This window comes from Sander lucioperca, chromosome 9 (genome assembly GCF_008315115.2).
Source record: "Sander lucioperca isolate FBNREF2018 chromosome 9, SLUC_FBN_1.2, whole genome shotgun sequence".
Classification (NCBI taxonomy): Eukaryota; Metazoa; Chordata; class Actinopteri; order Perciformes; family Percidae; genus Sander; species Sander lucioperca.
This window is the reverse complement of record NC_050181.1, coordinates 5,299,776-5,318,197: the sequence shown is the minus strand read 5'-3', so window position 1 is coordinate 5,318,197 and position 18,422 is coordinate 5,299,776. Positions and strand designations below refer to the sequence as shown.

Sequence of the window (18,422 nt, the reverse complement as noted above, 5' to 3'; positions counted from 1 at the left end):
AGTTTGTTTACATCATAATGTTGTATTACCTATATTAAAAAAACAGCTGCTAGTTAGACAGTGTGCAAGATTTTCCACTATTTTGCTGTTCTCTAATGCATCTCTCACACTTTCAGTTTAGTTTAGTTTGTTATCTAAACAATTATTTTGAATTTTCTGGATAAAGCGTGAATGATCTGCTATTACATGGAGTCTGGTTCACTTACAGGTCATCTACATAGCACGGATATGGCATCTGCTGGACGTAGACACCGAGTGGCCAGTCTTTGCCTGTGTGAGTCTTGATAATGCCGTGTTCAATCATGTCCTGCAGGTAGGCAAAGCCTCCCCAGATATACTTCTGGTCTTCTATGGGGTCTGCTCTGGGGCCAGGGTCCCAGTACCTGAGAGGACGACACAGAGGAGGAGGTGAGAGGTGGCTAAGGATCTTATTGGTTAAAATTTGACCACAAGATCATTCATCACACAAATGGTTAAACAAACAATTTATTTAAGCTTTGTATTTGTTGTATGAAATAATCCAAATCACAGTCTCCATTCAAAACATTGTAATAATAAAACACTCCGAAGCCAAAGTCTCTAAAGCCACACACACACACACACACACACACACACACACACACACACACACACACTGTGTTACTTAAGCAGATAAATCTGAGGCTAAGCCCTCTTACAATCTGATTATTACACGACTCCCACTGAGTCCATTTCAGCCTGCTGGTGCGCTGTAAACAGCTAAAACATTTAGTTCACCCCTGGGGCTATTGACCACATACAGCCTGTTTATGAATGGGAGATCAAAGGGCATTTGGGATTTGGTAGTCTAAACATGACTGGTTGGATCCTACTCATAACTCCTGTGTGTACGCATACCAGTCAGCTTTAATGAAAAGGATTGAAGAGTATCTATGATTAGCCATTTTTCCTTTGCTAATAAAATGTTTAGAACCCTAATTTCTTGTGTGATAAATTAGCTTCCACTAATGGCTTGGAAACCACGGCCCTTAAAGAATTGGGGATCGGTATCTGTCCAATCAGTTGCAAGATAAATCTGAGTGGTCACAGCACGATTAACTGGATAGGAAAAAAGAAAAAAATGTTCTGCGACATAAAATACATTCATTTTCTAATTTGTCTTGTGAAATACATGACTGTTTACATTACTTTGCTTTATTTTTAGTGGTCACAAGCAAAAGAGTTTTGGCAGTCCTCGTAACAAAACATCACTCCACACAGTTGCAACTGACCTGTCTTTGATCTTGTTGGTGCGTTCCACTGCGTCAATGTCCATGCGGATCTTGTACTTGACATGCGGGGGTACACTTGTGGTCCACGGAAACATGTCCATGAAGACCACGCCTGCCCAAAACTTGTTCTCCTCCAGCAGGTACAAGGCCTGATGGGTCATCTGGGACTCATCCGTGTAAGCCACAAACTTATCCAGATTGATGCACTATAATCAGAGGAGTAAAGACTGTTGTGGGTTTGATGTTGAGAAGATGTTAAATATTACAGCAGTAACATAGAATGCCATTTTAACTGCAATGTTCTTTCATATGCAGTTTGTGTGTGTGTGTGTGTGTGTGTGTGTTTGTTTCTTCTTATAAAGCTGCTTTTTTGCAGCCAGCAATTTATAGTAATAATAATAATAATAATAATAATAATAATAATAATAATAATAATAATAATAATAAGTTATAGTACCATTACCAAATCACATCATATATTATTCTGGTGTACACTGTAAACTTAGACTTGCTGACTCTGCTGCTATTAATTACACTACTGTTACTTTAACCACACCGCTGTCAGTTTGGCTCCTAATTTTTGTCCCTAAATGCTTTTTTTTATATTATTATTTTAGTTTTATATACCTCTTATTATTTATTTATTTTACATTTTACATCCCCACTGGGTATCAATTAAGTTTTATCTTGAACTATTAATCAATTAAGCATTGCCAAGAATATATATACATATTGAATTAATCTTTACATTTTACGCACAATGTTAATGTACTGTAAACTACAATAAAGAAAGAAAACATGATTATACTCCTCAAACTGTTAAGGTTAATATTTGGTATTAGGATAATGAAAAAAAGTATAATTTGGGATCTGTATCTAAACTCAAGTATTGTTTTGGCACCAGATAAGTTTCAAACCCTACCTGGCCCTATTGATAATGTTGTATGTAGTTATGTGATTTTCAATTTGCTCTTAACAGAACAATCTTTCACTGAGATGATCTGGTGACATGGGAAAATCTGGGCTAGTACTATCAAATCTGCAGGGATGCACACACACACACACACACACACACACAGGAAATATAATGCATGCACTCAGACATGCACACGTGTATCTAAACACACATGAGCACAACACCATACATCTGCACACAAACAATTTGACTCACTTTCTCACATGCACACACATGCTCTCTCTCTCTATGAAACACACATAATTGCCATGTGAAACTCCCACCCTACACACACACACACACACACACACAAACATGGTGCTCTCTAACCCCCCACACCCCTGTGTACACCGTGTCTAATGTTTCCATTCACATTACTGTACAATACCCTGAGAGCGCTCAAAGAAAGAGAGACCACTTCCTATTCATCTTTACGGAACCATACATTCACAGCACAATAATGTTCATTCAGAGATGGGCTGAGAAGTTCCAATGGCATATCAGTGTGAGAAACATACCCCTGGCAGAGTGAGAGGACCTAATGCTAACTGCAGCAGTTACCCTATGGTCCAATGCTAGCTGACAGCTATATCTAATTGGCTAAACCGCCTGGGTTTGTTTGTGGGGCTCTGAAGGGTCTCGATGCTGAACTTGGAGACAAAGGACAGATTGAGATGCCTACACTGATAGGGCTCTCTCCAAAACCGCAACCCTTGCCCCCTTTAAATCAGTCGAGAGAGGAGAGAGAGATAGAGTGATTTGCCCTCTTTTATTTCGCAGGCACAGGGGTCTGTTTCAATCCAGGGCCATACACTAAAACAGCATTGAGCTCATAGGGGGGTGACTCACTCCCACCTACTCTCCACTTCATCACTGGCTCCACAATGAGAGCAAAGGAGGGGGGTGACAGCAGGCTTGTTCTCCCCACCTATTAGCCTACAGGATGGGAGAGCGGCTCTATAGCCATGCTAAGTGGTCTGCTCTGTTTCAAAGGGGCCTGGCTGCAATCTCCTGGGAGCAGACCTGGAAGATTGATGCACCTGTCTGGAGAGCTGAGAGTTGGACTTACAAAAAAGGCTGAACACTTAGTTCTGGGAATAGGGAATGTGCAACATTCGGCAAAATAGTGAATGGGGCAAAGAAGAAAAAACAGACAGTGACTAGATATATAGGCAGTAGGCAGACAGACAGACAGACAGAGATAGAGATAGATAGATAGATAGATAGATAGATAGATAGATAGATAGATAGATAGATAGATAGATAGATAGATAGAAACTTGTGTCTTACCTCTCCATACTTGTTGAACGTGCGTATGATCTGGTCGACAATGTTAAAAATGTTCCTCCAGTCAAAGTTGGGCATGTCCGCATCCCTGTATTCCTCTGGACCGTTGTACAGAAAGTTAAGAATGTGTTTGGTAGTGAAGTCAGTGTCCTCCAGACTATTGTCCATGAAGTGCATCACTGTCGGGTTTCTCAGCGTGTCCTGCAGCGATTGAGCCAGAAGCATAGTTACTGTGTGTAATAAAGACATATTACATATGCAAGAACAAGTGCAATTTAGTTAGCTGCATAGTGTATTATGGAAAATGAAAAATGCCTTTGGGTTTCAAGTCATAAAAATGAAACCCAATTTGACCTAATTGAATGCAATTTGAAAATGGCAGCATCATGTTTGACAGGAGTATTGCATGGTCAAACTGAATGCTGATTGTGCTGCTGTTGGTAAACTTTTGATTGGATGAGTCATCGTCCATGGTAGAGGTAAGTGCAACCAGCTAGCTGGGTAGGTTGCCTGCAGCCTGTAAAATTCCTTAAAGAATTTGTCGCTCGAATTTGACTTATATCCATCTCATGTTATAGATTGGTACCCCTGTTTAGTATTGGTTGCTTCTAACACTGGCTATGTTGAAAGTAAGGCTTATTCTACTATTGTACTAAATTTGAGCATAACACTAAATTTCAAATACTTTCAAATGTACTGATGTTGGCACTTTTATTCGATCTGTGTGGTGCCAACAATTTTTATCATTTGAATCTTAATTCAATGAGAATCAGTGTTTGCAGATGTGCCAAAAATTCCTACCCTGATCATGTGCATCTGGACACTGTTGTGGAAGAAAGTCCAGAGCTGAGGTCCCAACTCCTCCCAGGCTTTGCCCATGTTCTGCAACCTCTCCAACTCCTCAAATGTTGTGTTGGCCTGCGCACACACACACACACACACACACACACACACACACACACACACACACACACACACACACACACACACACACACACACACACATTACACACAAATGAACACTATATCAAGTCAATACACATGTTATAAACATGATGTAAAATGTAAAGCAGCAGTGAGTAAGCACAATCTACATATAACTTGTGTGCTAAAATCAACTGATTCTGATTCTCATTCTGATAGAGTCAGACAGTTGACAGAACAGAGATCCATGAAACCTGAAATGTTGTATCTAAGCTCTAAACTGCAATTCTCTTCAACATAGTTAACACACAAGTGAACAGTCACATTAGGTAATTATAATCAACAAAACTCCTCTTGAAATTGAGATCTGTTTTTTGTGTCAGGACCACTGAATGAGATGTGACAGACTGAAAAACATTCTGTTTTTCCTTTCAGTGCTGCACCCTCACATTTAATTTATTGTTTAATTCTCCCCTCCTCTTTCCTTCCCTCACTCTGCAGTAGATTGCCCCCCTATCCCTCCACCCTCCACTGCTTCGGTAGTCAGCTCATTCCTAAGAAGGGTGGGGGTTTGGACGCTTAAAACAGATGCATAGAGTGGGGAAAGAAATGGAGAAGGAGAGAAAAAGTCAGTAGAGAAAAAGAGAGAGGTGAGGGGTCAGGCTGGAGGTAGTCCCTCTTACACTCTTTAATATCTTGTGGACGGCAGGGGAGTCGGGGGTGTACAGAATCTTTCCCATCAGCAGGGGCTTGACTGAATTCCACACAATTTTTGTGACAGGGTTGGACTCCAGGGTCTGCATCAGGGCGTTGCAGGATGGACCTTAGGGTAGACGAATTGCAAAAACAGTGAGATTAGAAGAAGAAGAAAAATAGATAAAAGAAGAAAAGGACAAAACAAAAGAGATAAAGCATCATATTAAACTTTCTTATATCCTCCACACTTGGGTTGCATTCAGATGCTATCAATTAAGTTACTGATAGCAGTCACATATGCTAAATTAGTCAATCAGTGCTTATAAAACAGCTTTATGGTGGAGATGTCTAGACTCTTCTTATATGGCAAACTCGATCCATGGTAGCACTTGTGGACTAAAATAACTGATGAAATAATAATAAACAAAGCTGTGACATCAAAGATGTGTACCAATTAAACACTACTTATTCATTCTAAACAGGTTTTCAATATTCACTATGCAAATTTGACTAATGATTGTTGTTCTGTTGTTGGGGATTATTGCTCCACAATGCAATGCGTGAATTAGCAGAAATAGAGAAGCTGCTCACAGCTGCTTTCCCTTGTTGAAGTTTAGTAGTAGTCTTCCAAAGTGGCAGTTTAATTAACTTGTAGCTCATGTCATTAAAGTTTACTTTTTATTCAAATAATTAGCAAAAAAAACAAACATAATAAATGGATTGAAAAAAAGGGTTTGTGCTTGTAGTTATATAAACCCTAAATGTGTGCATGAAGGTGTTCACCCCCCCAAAAAAGAAAAAGGTGAAGTTAGTTACTATTAATTAATTAGATATGGAAAAAAAAAGATGAAAAAATGATTTTTAGTATTTAAAAATCATTCTAAAGTACATTAGCATAAAATCGAGACAAAATAGAATAACTAATGATTATTTGAACTGACGATTAAAATAATATGAGATACATATATAAATATGTAGGCATCTCATATCCTTATGGCAAAAGGGAAAATACATTAATTTCCTGTCTTATCATATTATATATTATAAATAACAATTAATCTACAGTATACGCTATGTATAAGTATAAAGTCCATACCATATACTACATACTATAGAGACTATTGCAGTTCAACACCTCTTCACTTACTGGCAGAGTCGTCATAGACATAGTTATGGTTCTTGGTGCCGTTGACCCCCAGAAACACCTTGTAGTTGTTGTCCTCATACCAGTTGAAGGACAGGACCCTGGAGCCACCTCCCTCTGGGTATCCACAGAAGAGGCTCGACACAGTGGACATCAGCTGTGGGAATGAGGAGGGATCCCCGGCTTGAAACAGAGAAGAAACCGCCTTTAGGAGCTCCTGAGAGCTCTCCCGCTCCATCAGCTGTAAAAAGTTACACAGAGGGCCAGTTGAAAGAGATTCTCTCAGTGGTCAACGTACCTGTTAACATGATACAGTTTAAAACCTACATTACTGTAGATCCATCCATTATCTATAACAAAGTACAGTATTTCTGTTCAGGTTTACCTACCTTCTACCTTCAGCTTTATTATGTGTGTCACACGGCTGATATAAATAGGTCAGTTTGAATTTTGAGTTTTAAAACATGGGAAGTACAAACTAAACACTGAAAGCATCAGTGCTGAAATTCAAAGACAGGACCTTCTGACAATGAGGGTACAGTGCTAACACTGAGCCATAATCCAAATTTATATATTAACAGGATTGAGAGTCTACAGCCTGCTAGTGGCTCTGTGAGCCTATACACAGTGGTGCTTTGAGCTAAATGCTAATGTCAGCATACTAACGTGCTCACAATGACAATGTTACCATGCTGATGTTTAGCACATACAATGTTTACCATGTTCACCATCTTAGTTTAGCGTATTAGCATGCTAAAAAAAAGCTAATTAGCCTTAAACACAAGCCACAATTTGGGCTAATGGGATTATCGTGAGTTTTGCAAGTAGGATTCATCCTCTGACTGTCTTAACCAAATTTCATGGCAATCCATAGTTGCTGAGATATTTCAGTCTGGACCAAAGTGGTGGATCAACTAACAAGACCGAAATTGCCATCCCTAGAGCCATGCCGCTAACATGGCTAAAAAGAACCCTTTTAAATGTGTGATTTTTGTAATCATATATAAAATGTCAAAAACAACACTATCACAAAAATGTAATTTACTCAACACAGCGTGTTGACGTGTTAGCATGGAGCACCGTGATTTAAAAGAGACACACCTGGGGGCCAACCAACACCCCAAAAGCTTGTTGTAGGCTACTGTAGTTTACAAAAAAACATGATAAATGTCACATAAAAACCTGGCAGCATCAGATTTACAGGTGTTTACTAGACATAATGTATATGTATAATGTATCCTGTGATAGAAAAGTCCCTGCTCTTTTAATAACTGCCCTGATGTGGTAACACCAAAAACACCAGGTGCTACCACACTTTAAATTACAATTCATTCACTTCCAAAAATGATTTGACCCCAGTCTGATAAATAGTACACACACCCACACTAGTTATGTTATGTGCCACCCTCAGAGGTACCCAGACTAGTTATCACTATACTGTAACTTTGATATTCTTCGACTTATGTCTGGTCATCAATGTTGCCAACCAGGGTTAAATCATCCTATCTCCAACAGGAATGTATGAAGCAATGAAGTATTGCTATAAAGTGTAAATAATTAGCTTTGAGCGATTTGACCTTTTTATCCGATAATTATCTACAGGGTAGGGATATTTATGTCCATCATTTTCATTCATAGTGTATAAATAGCATTACATAAACGATCACTAGAAAACAATAGTTTGAAAGATAAGCAAACATGTTGTAGAGAGGCCTCTCCGCACATCATGAGGACAGTCTGAGGGTGGACTTAATATCCTCCTATTGATAGAACAAAAATAGCCTCATCCAAGTGCATTTCTACCCGGTATGTATCATTTCCTTTCTGAAGAAATAGCAAGGAGGCTGCCAATAATTGGAGTTTTATGTTTGAGTCTTTTTGTTGGCAAGATACTAACACATTGATCCAATGATATATCTAATAATAATGAAATCAACCTAAAATGTCCACAAAGTGGTTAGCTCAGTTGGTAAAGCAGGCGCTTATATATAGAGGCTTATTCCTCGACGCAGCGGCCACAGGTTCGACTCCGACCTGCGGCCCTTTGCTGCATGTCATTCCCCCTCTCTCTCCCCTTTCATGTCTTCATCTGTCCTGTGAAAATAAAGGCCTAAAACTGCCCAAAGCAACCGTGTGAACATGCACACACACACACACACACACACACACAATTGAAAGGAAAGGAAGGAGAGGTGAGTAATAAGAGCATTTGGCTCGCCTTTCTGTCACCACGGTGATACGAAGGTCCCACCTACAGGATGTGTCACCTCGAAGGAATGTCTCTCTCTCGAAAGCCCCCCTCCCCTCTCTCTGTCTCTCACCCAGCCTAAGGCGATGATGGGATACAGTACCCCCTTGGACATACAGTGAACGTGCCGAAACACACAACACAACCCCAGTCATTCTGTGTATGTGTGTGCGTGCGTGCATGTGTGTGTGTGTGTGTATGTGAATTAGAATGCAACTATACAAATTGGATGTGATCCATAAATGCACACACCAAGATTACTAAAAAATTTTATTGTCTATGTCTATTTTAATCTCTAATCTATACTAAACCTACAATCTATTCTATTCAATTTCTCTACAATATCTCTATATTTTATTCTATCTTGTTCTGTTCAATTGTATTATATTCTTCTACAATATATATTTTATCTACAATATCCATATTATTCTATTTCTTAACAATATCCATTCAATTCTGTTCTATTATATTCCTCTACAATATCTATTATATATATTTTTACAAAATCTACAATATTATATTTTATTCTGCTACAATATCTATTATATATCTCTACACTATCCTATTCTATTTCTTTACAATTCTGTTGTATTCTATTCATCTACAATAGCTATTCTAGTCTGTTCTTCTATCAGAATCAGAAGATGTATTGTCATTGTACAAAAATTAACAACGAAATTCTTAGCAGCAGTTCATCCAGTAAACAAATCTAAATCTAAGAAGACACAAAATAAATAGTAAAACAATACAATCATAAATAGAAAGAATATAATATAATATACACACTAAAAGTACTAGTTATTGCACATGGTCCGTATGTGAAGGTGTGAATGTATGTGTGTGTGTGTGTGTGTGTGTGTGTGTGTGTGTGTGTGTGTGTGTGTGTGTGTGTGTGTGTGTGTGTGTGTGTGTGTGTGTGTGTGTGGTGATGGCTTGTAGAAAGAAGCTATTCCTGAGTCTTTGTCCTGGTCCTGATTGACCTGTAGCACCTGCCAGAGGGCAGCAGGTCAAACAGTATTCTATTCTATTCCTCTACAGTATCTACTGTATGCTTTTCTATTATATTCAATTTCTGTACTATTCTATTCTGATTTGTATTGCTTATGTATTAAATAAATAAAGTGATAAAAACACATGCACACCTATATGTACATGTCATTTGAGACACAATCTGTATGTGCATGCACACACACGCACGCACGCGCGCGCACACACACACACACACACACACATCAGACATCACACCAGACATCACATGAGCCTACAAAGACATATCAGTTCTTGTACAGTTCACATGTAGGTTAACACACACATGTACACCCCACATTGTTGAGCACATCACTCAGCCTCCTCTGTGAGCGATTCTCAAACTGGGAGCAGCGGAAGAGGCGAGTTTCCTGCAGGGCTAAAAATACTGGTGCCTCTGATCCTGCAGGACTGAGGAGAAGAAGAGAGGAGCAAGAGCAGAAAGGGATTGATGGACTTTGGAGCACTTACAACTCGGATCTTGTCTGACGTCGCATTTAGAACCCGACCCCAGAAGTGTAGGTCAATCCCCTCAGAGCTGCTGTCCATAACCTTAGGCATCTGGGGAAACAAAGCCACAACATGCATCAGTCAAGTGAACAATATTCATACCGTGTTTAAAAAACAATACTGAAAAAAATAAACTGAGAGGTTAAACACAAGTTGCTTGTTGTTCTTTTGTATCAAAACTATCGCTGCTCTGTTTAAGTCATGTCCTTGTGATAACGTTAGAGGAACCAGTGAAACAGCAATCCTGTTTCTTTATTCAGATAGTACAACCTGCAATCTGCTAGATGAAGCCAGGCCTTCCTTTGTTGTCGTGTCATTTGTGTCTTATCTGTATGTATGGAGGAAATGAACCTGTTTCAAACTTGAAATCTATCAGTTGTTCGATATGGGAACCTCCTTTCCCTAAACTTCCTTTAATGACTTCATCTTGAGAAACCATTGGCCATAGACGTTAGAAAAGGCCTGGTCAGAGTGCTGAGGGCTACGGAAACCCTGAATGCAAAGACAAACACGCACATGTGATATCCTTCCTCCTGCATTCCTCGCACTTTCGCATTTCAATGAATGAAGGAAGGAGGGAGGCGGTGCAGGGGCAAAGAGAGAAAGCGAGGGAATAGAAAGGAAGGGTGTTAAGAGGTGGATGGGAGAAGGGAGTTAGGAGCGTAACAAGTTATTACAAGGCAGAGGTCAGCAGTGTGGTAATGGGCTTAATAGAGCTAAGAGGTTAAATGCAAAGATCACCACTAAGATGCTACTGCTAGATAAATAAATTAAACAATAGAGAATGACAATTGATTAAAAAACTTTATAGTCAAGCTAATAATCAATAACCACTCTGTGGATTTTGGTTGTCGATAGTCATTTAGCCCATCACTTCAACATCCATTACATCTATTAAGGCTGTACCTATTTAATGTAACTCCTACAAATGCTCAAGTCGATTCACCCTTAGCTATTTGATTATGGGTCTCATGTCCAAAAATCTACTCCAGCTTCTCAAATATTCAGATTCCTAATGTTTTTTTATGGCCTGAAGAAAGAGGTAAGACCCTGTAGCCCTGTCATACTCTTACTGTTTCAGTCAGGCTTTTTAACAACCCAGTAACCAGGTGTGCTCTTTGGACTGGCACACGTTGGTAATGTATTTATATGAGACGCAGCATCACGTCTTACAGAATACCTCACAGGCTGTAGGCGGGATCTAGCTAAGCCCATTAGAGAAACAGGCCAAGAGGGATAATGCTATGCCAACACCCTGAGCCACTCACCTGACTCACTTAGACTGAACACTAACACATATACAGAACAAATTGGAAGGTGTCAAGGGGGAAAGAGTTTAAATATAGTACAGTTTGTTGATGTATCTGCTTTCTTTTAATGCTGATGTTTATTTTCTGTATTCTTCTATAAAATATGCTGAGATACATCTACTTCTGAAAGGGGATATATTTCACATATATATTCATAAATTCAAATAAATAACAAATACATATGTCTTTTCCTTACATTAAAAGGATGATCTGTGACTTGTGGTGCCACTCAAAAAACAAAAACAAAGCTCCGTTGTTCTGCCTCCTATATATTTCTTGCTTTTCGTAAATACATGTGTAAACAATTGGAAACAGAGCCCATGAAAATTCCAAGCCCCAAAATAAAGCCAGTGATTCAGTAAACAGGTCTGATAGAGTCCCCTGCAAGCTATAATCAGCCACTAGGCCTCACATGCAGTCCTGGCATCACAAGCAGCTCTACATAGAACAATGAGTCATCTGACAACATACCACGCAACAAAAATTCACTATTCTGAGCACAAAGCAGCACCGGCACATTTGCAATCACAATGAAGTACACAATCCAGAATGTTTGCTAGAGAAACAATATCACAGTATCAACTTTACACTATTTTGTTGCTGTAAGGAAGTCCAGCTAGGTATTTCCAGACCAGTGGGGGAAAACAGTTCTATGAAGGTGAGTGGGGCATGTTTTTCTCTCCATTATCAACCTCTGTTGATAATAGTTTCCTTTTAAATTTATGACAACATTAACAGGCTGATTGCACTGGACACAACTCAGCTTTTAATTCATGGATTCATACTGTATTTAACTGTCCATCTTCATTCTCTCTGCAAAATTTTCACCGTAAACTTACCTGATTTGTCTTAAAAATATGAAGGGAAGTGTGTCTTTAAAGGATAAGTCTGGGGATATTTCATTTTTTCCTTACAGTCAACAAATCCCATTATCTGTGTATCTATAGTCATATATATATATATATATATATATATATATATATATATGTTATTGCTCTGTGCCATGGAGCTCGATTGTTGTCCAAAAATGATTAAAAGCACATCAGTCAACCACACTGTTGCACTGGGTGACATCTTCATTCATTACCATGAACACACAAACTGTAGTGTATTTTGACTCATTCCTACATACACTGTCCTGCTGCCAGAAATACCAGCTAGTGCACTAAATATGCAATAATTCTCCTCTGTAAAAAGCACTTACATTATGCATTATCCTATTGTTAAAGTACTGTTTTCTAAAAACTACTTTAAATGAAACATAAATTTAAAGATGTGTTTAATTATTTACTTCTGCAGTAGGAACAATGGCCCAATGGACAACATTTTTTTTTTAAGATTATTTTTGGGGCTTTTCCACCTTTAATTTGACAGGACAGCTAGGGGAGAAAGGGGAGAGAGGGGGGGAAGACATGCAGGAAATTGTCACAAGTCAGATTCGAACCCTGGACATCTGCGTCGAGGCATAAACCTCTCAGTATATGTGCGCCTGCTCTACCACTGAGCCAACCCGGCCACAGGAAAGGAGGGTATTGAGAGACAAATTAACACTTGCTAGTCCATCTGCCAGGAGAGGAAGAGGGCCATCATTTTTTTCCGACAAATGCAACCCTCAGCGGGTCTTCTTTAGCAGAAATAATGACTGCCATGTGAATAAAGAAAGTAAAAACAGGGAGGAAGGGATGGATGTAAGGAACAATATCCACTCTACAACAGGAAGCAACAAAGGGCATCAGAAATACAGTATAATATAACCCTGACATTTATAATAGAAATACATGATGAACAAATTGCGTACCAATGTTTGTTTATTAATTTAACAGGGACATACTGACATTTAAAATATTTGTTCAAAGCACAACTCACTAGTTTGAAGATTTTGTAGAAGTCCAGATTAGCATAGAGGACGTCCTCTATCTTCTGCAGCCTTTGCTGGCTGAGGGCACACATGGCGTTGCGGACCCCGTGGAGTCCCATGCGACTGGGGAAGATGATGAAGCGCTCCAGTAGGGCCTGGCTGCAGGCTATGTCTTTCAGCTGCAGCTCTGGGATACCAAAGGCAAACTGGGGAATATAAAAACAAAAGAAAAAAGTGGAATGCTGGCTTAATTGTGTCTCAAAATGTCTCAAAGAATCATGAAATATCATTACAATGACCTCGAAATATTTATTTTAAACCATGGAAAAAATTTATTTGCCTTTAATATTCTTTTTAAATAAGCTACATTGATTGAATATCAGTCTAAGCTTCAACTTTCCCCACTCATCCCTCAAAACTGCACCTGTTCGAGTCGTATTTCTGCATTGACGAGCTGGTAGACTATAGACTCCGGGAGGTTTGCGTTTTCCAAAAGGAAGGCCGTGAAAACCTCGTCATCCTTCAGAATATCATCTATCTTCAGCCCACGGCCTAGAAGAAACATCACAAGCAGAGAGGGTGAAATGTTAGAACCACTAAAGACAATATTGACCCGACCAGCATTGGACTACACAGAGGAAACGATTCAAAGCAAGACAGATTGGCAGCGATTTTCAGGATGTTTCAGGGAAAGTCCAGTGAGCAAGAGGATGTGTGTTTATACGCATATCCCTGCCAGAAGGCTCAGTTAATTTCAACTGAAGTCATATAAAGAAAAACCTTTTTACGTGTGCCTTTAGGTCATGTACATTCCTGTGTGTATGAATGACCACAATAAACTGAATACCATATTACTTTGTGTAACTGTCACACATTTATAATAAAGGATAAGTGGTTACCCAAACAGTAATACAAATGTATAAAGTTTACATCCAGCAGTTGTAAATGCAGCATGTATCATGTCAAATGATGGTGAAAGATTACTGCTGCTAATGCACACAAACTAATTTAGCAAAATGATACATAAAAATGAGAAATTGAAAGTCGGACAGATCTTTTAAAACAAAAGTAGAGAGTGAGTTACACAAGACACGAAACATCAACAAAAAGAGGATGTGCAGAAAACAAGACAAAAAGGTTAAGAAAAAAGTGTAGCTCACATTTCCTGTCAGAATAAGAGTTTTGTCAACAGTCTTTTTCTCTTCTGATTACAGAGTTGAGAGACACTCAACGGAGGCGTTGCTGTCTAAACCATTTCTCACATTTGAGCTTTACCTGACACCATAGATGGGTTGGTGCGTAACGTTTCCATGAAGTTTGAGAAGGAGGACATTTCATGCCAAAGCTGGCCGAGCTGCTGGACCTCTTCCTCATTGAGCAGAAGCTCCTGGACATCAACATAGAACCGTGCCAATCTAGAACAAGCCAAACAACACACTGACTTAGTTGAATTTAGTTCTAGATTATATAGAATGTTATACTGTATTTTATTATTATCATACCAGCTGAAATCCGATCTATTTTAAAAATGCGAAAAATAAATATGTAAACATATATAAAAAAAAAAGACAGTAAATAATTCAAGAAATTACAGTTTTATGAGGTTTCTGGCACTGTGGAGGTTTACAAGGTTAGAGAGTGCTATGATTAGGCTTACACTGAGTTGTTATAGTTGGAGACAACGCCTGGAGACTCTCCTCTGGTTGGATATCTGAAGCAGGGGTTGTTGATGTTGCAGAAGATGCCCTGGATCCAGGGCAGAATCCCTGCTGAAGGCATGGCCTTGTTGGGGAAATGACCTGAAGAAACAGACAACACGTGAGGTCTTGTGAAGTGATTTAAAACAAAAAAGAGTTGCCTAAAGGTTAACATGTGCTCTCTATGAAAAGAATTCCATCACTTTCACATTAGAATTGTTTCTTGATTTTTCGAAGAAGAGATGATTAAAATAGCTTGTTAATAAAGAGAGTTTTTCTTACATTCATGTTGTTGGTACAGTGGATTGGCCTTCCTCAGCCACACCAGCCCAACAAATAACAACACAGGCCAGCAGATCTCAACCAGGAAGCGGACCTGGACAGAAACAAGTAGAGTAGAATATATATACACAAAGAAAAACTGAAACAACCGTACAATCTAATCTAATACAACAGACCTGGAACAAATCCTATCAGTCTAAAGATATCAATCTCATGTTGGGACTTATCAGAGAGTTGTTGGAAGCTGTGGTTTGTGGTGTTACTATATTGGATTGCATTATGCTGAATAGTGTTTCTAAGGTTTTGTCCGACCCCAGTTACATAAACGATAATACCTTCTGTCTCTTGCGGAGGGTCCAGTTTTTCCACAGCAACAGGCGGATTTGAGAGCCTGTCTTCATTGCTCCACAACTTTGCCCCTGGAGGGGGTCATCAGACTGTGACAAACCTGCAGATACACAACTCCATCAGTGATGACACTCTCAGTTGGTAACTTCTCATCGGACAATGTAGACCAGATTGACCCAGAGAGACCCAGGATTCTTAGATCTGGTCTTGAGACTACTTACATTTTGTGTTTGACCTGACTTTAGCATGATTTTCTAAAACATTTTAAGATATATTTTACTCTGCATGGTCGCCCCTTATCTTTTTGTTGTTGCTTCTTTTAGTCTTTGTTCACTGTCTCCAAAGAAACTTGTGCTTTTATGAAAAATGAAATGGCACTTCCAGATATCCACTACTACAGGTCAATCCCTTGACCAATGGTAAACGTGTTAAAACTATTATATATGTTGCTTTATGTGTATTTTCACAGTCTCTAAAGAAACTTGTGCTTTTATGAAAAATTAAATGGCACTTCTACATATCCACTACTACAGGTCAATAATGAACATGTTAAAACTATTATATATATATATATATATATATATATATATATATATATATATATATATATATATACATACACATACACACACACACACAATGAAATTTCCGAATTTGGGATCAATAAAGTATATCTAATCTAATCTATTACTTCCCCATCAGGAAAGACCTATTTATTAGCATTGGTCTTGAAATGAACCTACTCTGGCTTTGGCTTTGACCTGGCCTTAGCATTCACTTGGATTTGTATTAAGGTGGTCTTAACTACAACCTTGGACATACCATCTTTCAAACTACTTGGAAAGCATACACCCTGCTGAAATGCTCCTGAGCAAAACACTGCCAGCTTTAAGGTATATTGTGTATACATGTTGGCAAAAGGAGGGGATTTCTCTATAGGAAAATACATGTAGCTATAACATTATCAACATATATAGTCCAACACCGTTATTAACAACATATAAACATGATGGTATATGCTTGATAAATGCAATTTGTACCTGCTCTTTCATACAGACTTATCCCAAAAGACAAATTCATTTTGGAACTGAATACTGACAGCAACAACAAACATTCAATGCCAATCACATGAGAATGTCGGACATGAAAAGTAATTTGTTCGGAGTGACATGTCCAATAGATTACGGCAGGCTAAGGATGCAGGGACATAAATACTTGTCTAGAAAAACAAGAAGACAAAGACTGTAAGACTATAACGAGACAGTAAATGCTATAATTATGTCTGACTTCTCTGAAATCACCTTATTACTCAAACAGTAATTACACAAGATTAGCAGAAACGTAGAAATATTTTAGCATTCACAAGGGTCTATTTTTAAAACCATTACATTATATTAGAATCTAGGCATTAGAAAAACAGTAATTAGCAACCACATGTCTGTCAGCTCTTACAGATCTTAAGAGCACATCCTATTTTGTCAACAAAGGAACATAAGCAGTTGATTCTTACCTCTTATGGAATGATATAAAAGTCGTACGACATCTAGGGAAACAGGTTCACAAACAAGCTGAAGTAGTGGAAAACATTGAGCAAGGTAGAAAGAGCTCTGTATAACTCCAAGCTGCCCACTCTCTCTCCTCTGCCTGCAGCAGGTCAGCAGCACTCCTAATCTGATTGCTCTAATCTCCCAGCTCAACATGGGCAGGCAGAAAAAAAGACAACAGTCATCCATTTTGAGGGAGAATTAGGGGGATATCTGCCAGAGAGTAAAAGAGGGATACTTGTGGAGAGAAAAGGCGGTCCTGTGGTGGAGAGGGGTTACACAGAGAAGTCAAAATGATTGTCAAAGTGTCCATGATCAAGATTTACCTGCACAGTTATTGTCACTCTGCAAGAAAGGCTTTTAGCTAAATACCTACAAAATAAATCTACACAAGAGATTTGACGTAGTTACATAAGAGATACCAGCCTCAGAGATAAGACGTTTTTGTTTCACACGTCTAAAATGACTCACTCCTCTGAGCAGCTCAACATGGTGTAGCAGGTGATTAGGTTGGGAGAATTGAAACCTTGACAGTTGGACATTACAACCACTTGGACCTGCTGTGAAGTGAGTGTACAACAGACACAGCTTACTCTAAAACTGCATTCTCGAGGCTTAACCCTGCACAAACCCAGTGGCTCAGGGAGCTTGGTGTATTCCACGTCACATAACTCCAATGTGTCTTCTCTGATTTGTCAAATACAGCCAATTATAGCAAAACCTCTGACTGGATCCATGGTAAAATAAACAATATGATGCAATGTCACAGGAAGTATAAATAATAAATAATACATGAATGTATGTCTACAAGGCTACAGAAAACAAAATCCCAAAAGGTTTCAGATATACTGCAACTCAGGTTCTCTGAGGCACTGAACAAACATTAGAATAGCGCTGAAACGATTAGTTGATTAGTTGATGAGCAGCAAACTATTGGCAACTAATTTAATAGTCCATTGCTTGACAGCAGGGATGCACCGAATCCAGGATTCGGATTCGGCCGAATATTGGGCTTTTTGACGGGGTTCGGTTTCTGCCGAACCTTAGAATTTTTTTCCACCGAACCGAACTACCTGGGCTACGCTGGTCGACGTAATGACGACGCCATTGACTGCGGGAAGGTGTTTGCGTAGGTGGACCGTTCAATGCAGTAGGCTGTGAGAAAGTGAAAATGGAACTCGTGAGTAGAAAAAGTGTTGTTTGGCAGTACTTTCAGTCAAAAGAAGGCGATTCAAGTCGAGCTTAATGTTCAATTTGCAATGCCGATCTGTGGCAAGGACCCTAAACAATACACCACATCGCCGCTGTTAAAACATTTGTGTATGAAACATCCGAAAGAATAC

The 18,422-nt window shown here is 39.0% G+C and overlaps 1 protein-coding gene across 2 annotated transcripts in view; it reads right to left on the bottom strand.

Annotated features, from left to right (window-relative positions):
- The window catches only part of LOC116045865 (retinal-specific phospholipid-transporting ATPase ABCA4-like), a 40,774-nt gene extending 23,484 nt beyond the window's left edge, over positions 1–17,290 (bottom strand). For both annotated transcript variants that reach the window (XM_031293808.2, XM_031293809.2), the window contains exons 1-14: positions 17,046–17,290; positions 15,523–15,635; positions 15,188–15,281; positions 14,866–15,007; positions 14,484–14,623; positions 13,633–13,760; positions 13,217–13,414; positions 10,002–10,091; positions 6,260–6,497; positions 5,100–5,239; positions 4,294–4,410; positions 3,496–3,693; positions 1,251–1,456; positions 207–383 (exon numbers count right to left, since the gene is read on the bottom strand). In XM_031293808.2, coding sequence (XP_031149668.2) covers positions 207–383; positions 1,251–1,456; positions 3,496–3,693; positions 4,294–4,410; positions 5,100–5,239; positions 6,260–6,497; positions 10,002–10,091; positions 13,217–13,414; positions 13,633–13,760; positions 14,484–14,623; positions 14,866–15,007; positions 15,188–15,281; positions 15,523–15,635; positions 17,046–17,268 — 2,204 coding nt within the window. In that variant the 5' untranslated portion in view covers positions 17,269–17,290. The remainder of the gene's footprint in view (positions 1–206; positions 384–1,250; positions 1,457–3,495; positions 3,694–4,293; positions 4,411–5,099; positions 5,240–6,259; positions 6,498–10,001; positions 10,092–13,216; positions 13,415–13,632; positions 13,761–14,483; positions 14,624–14,865; positions 15,008–15,187; positions 15,282–15,522; positions 15,636–17,045) is intronic.
- Positions 17,291–18,422: the final 1,132 nt, after the last annotated feature.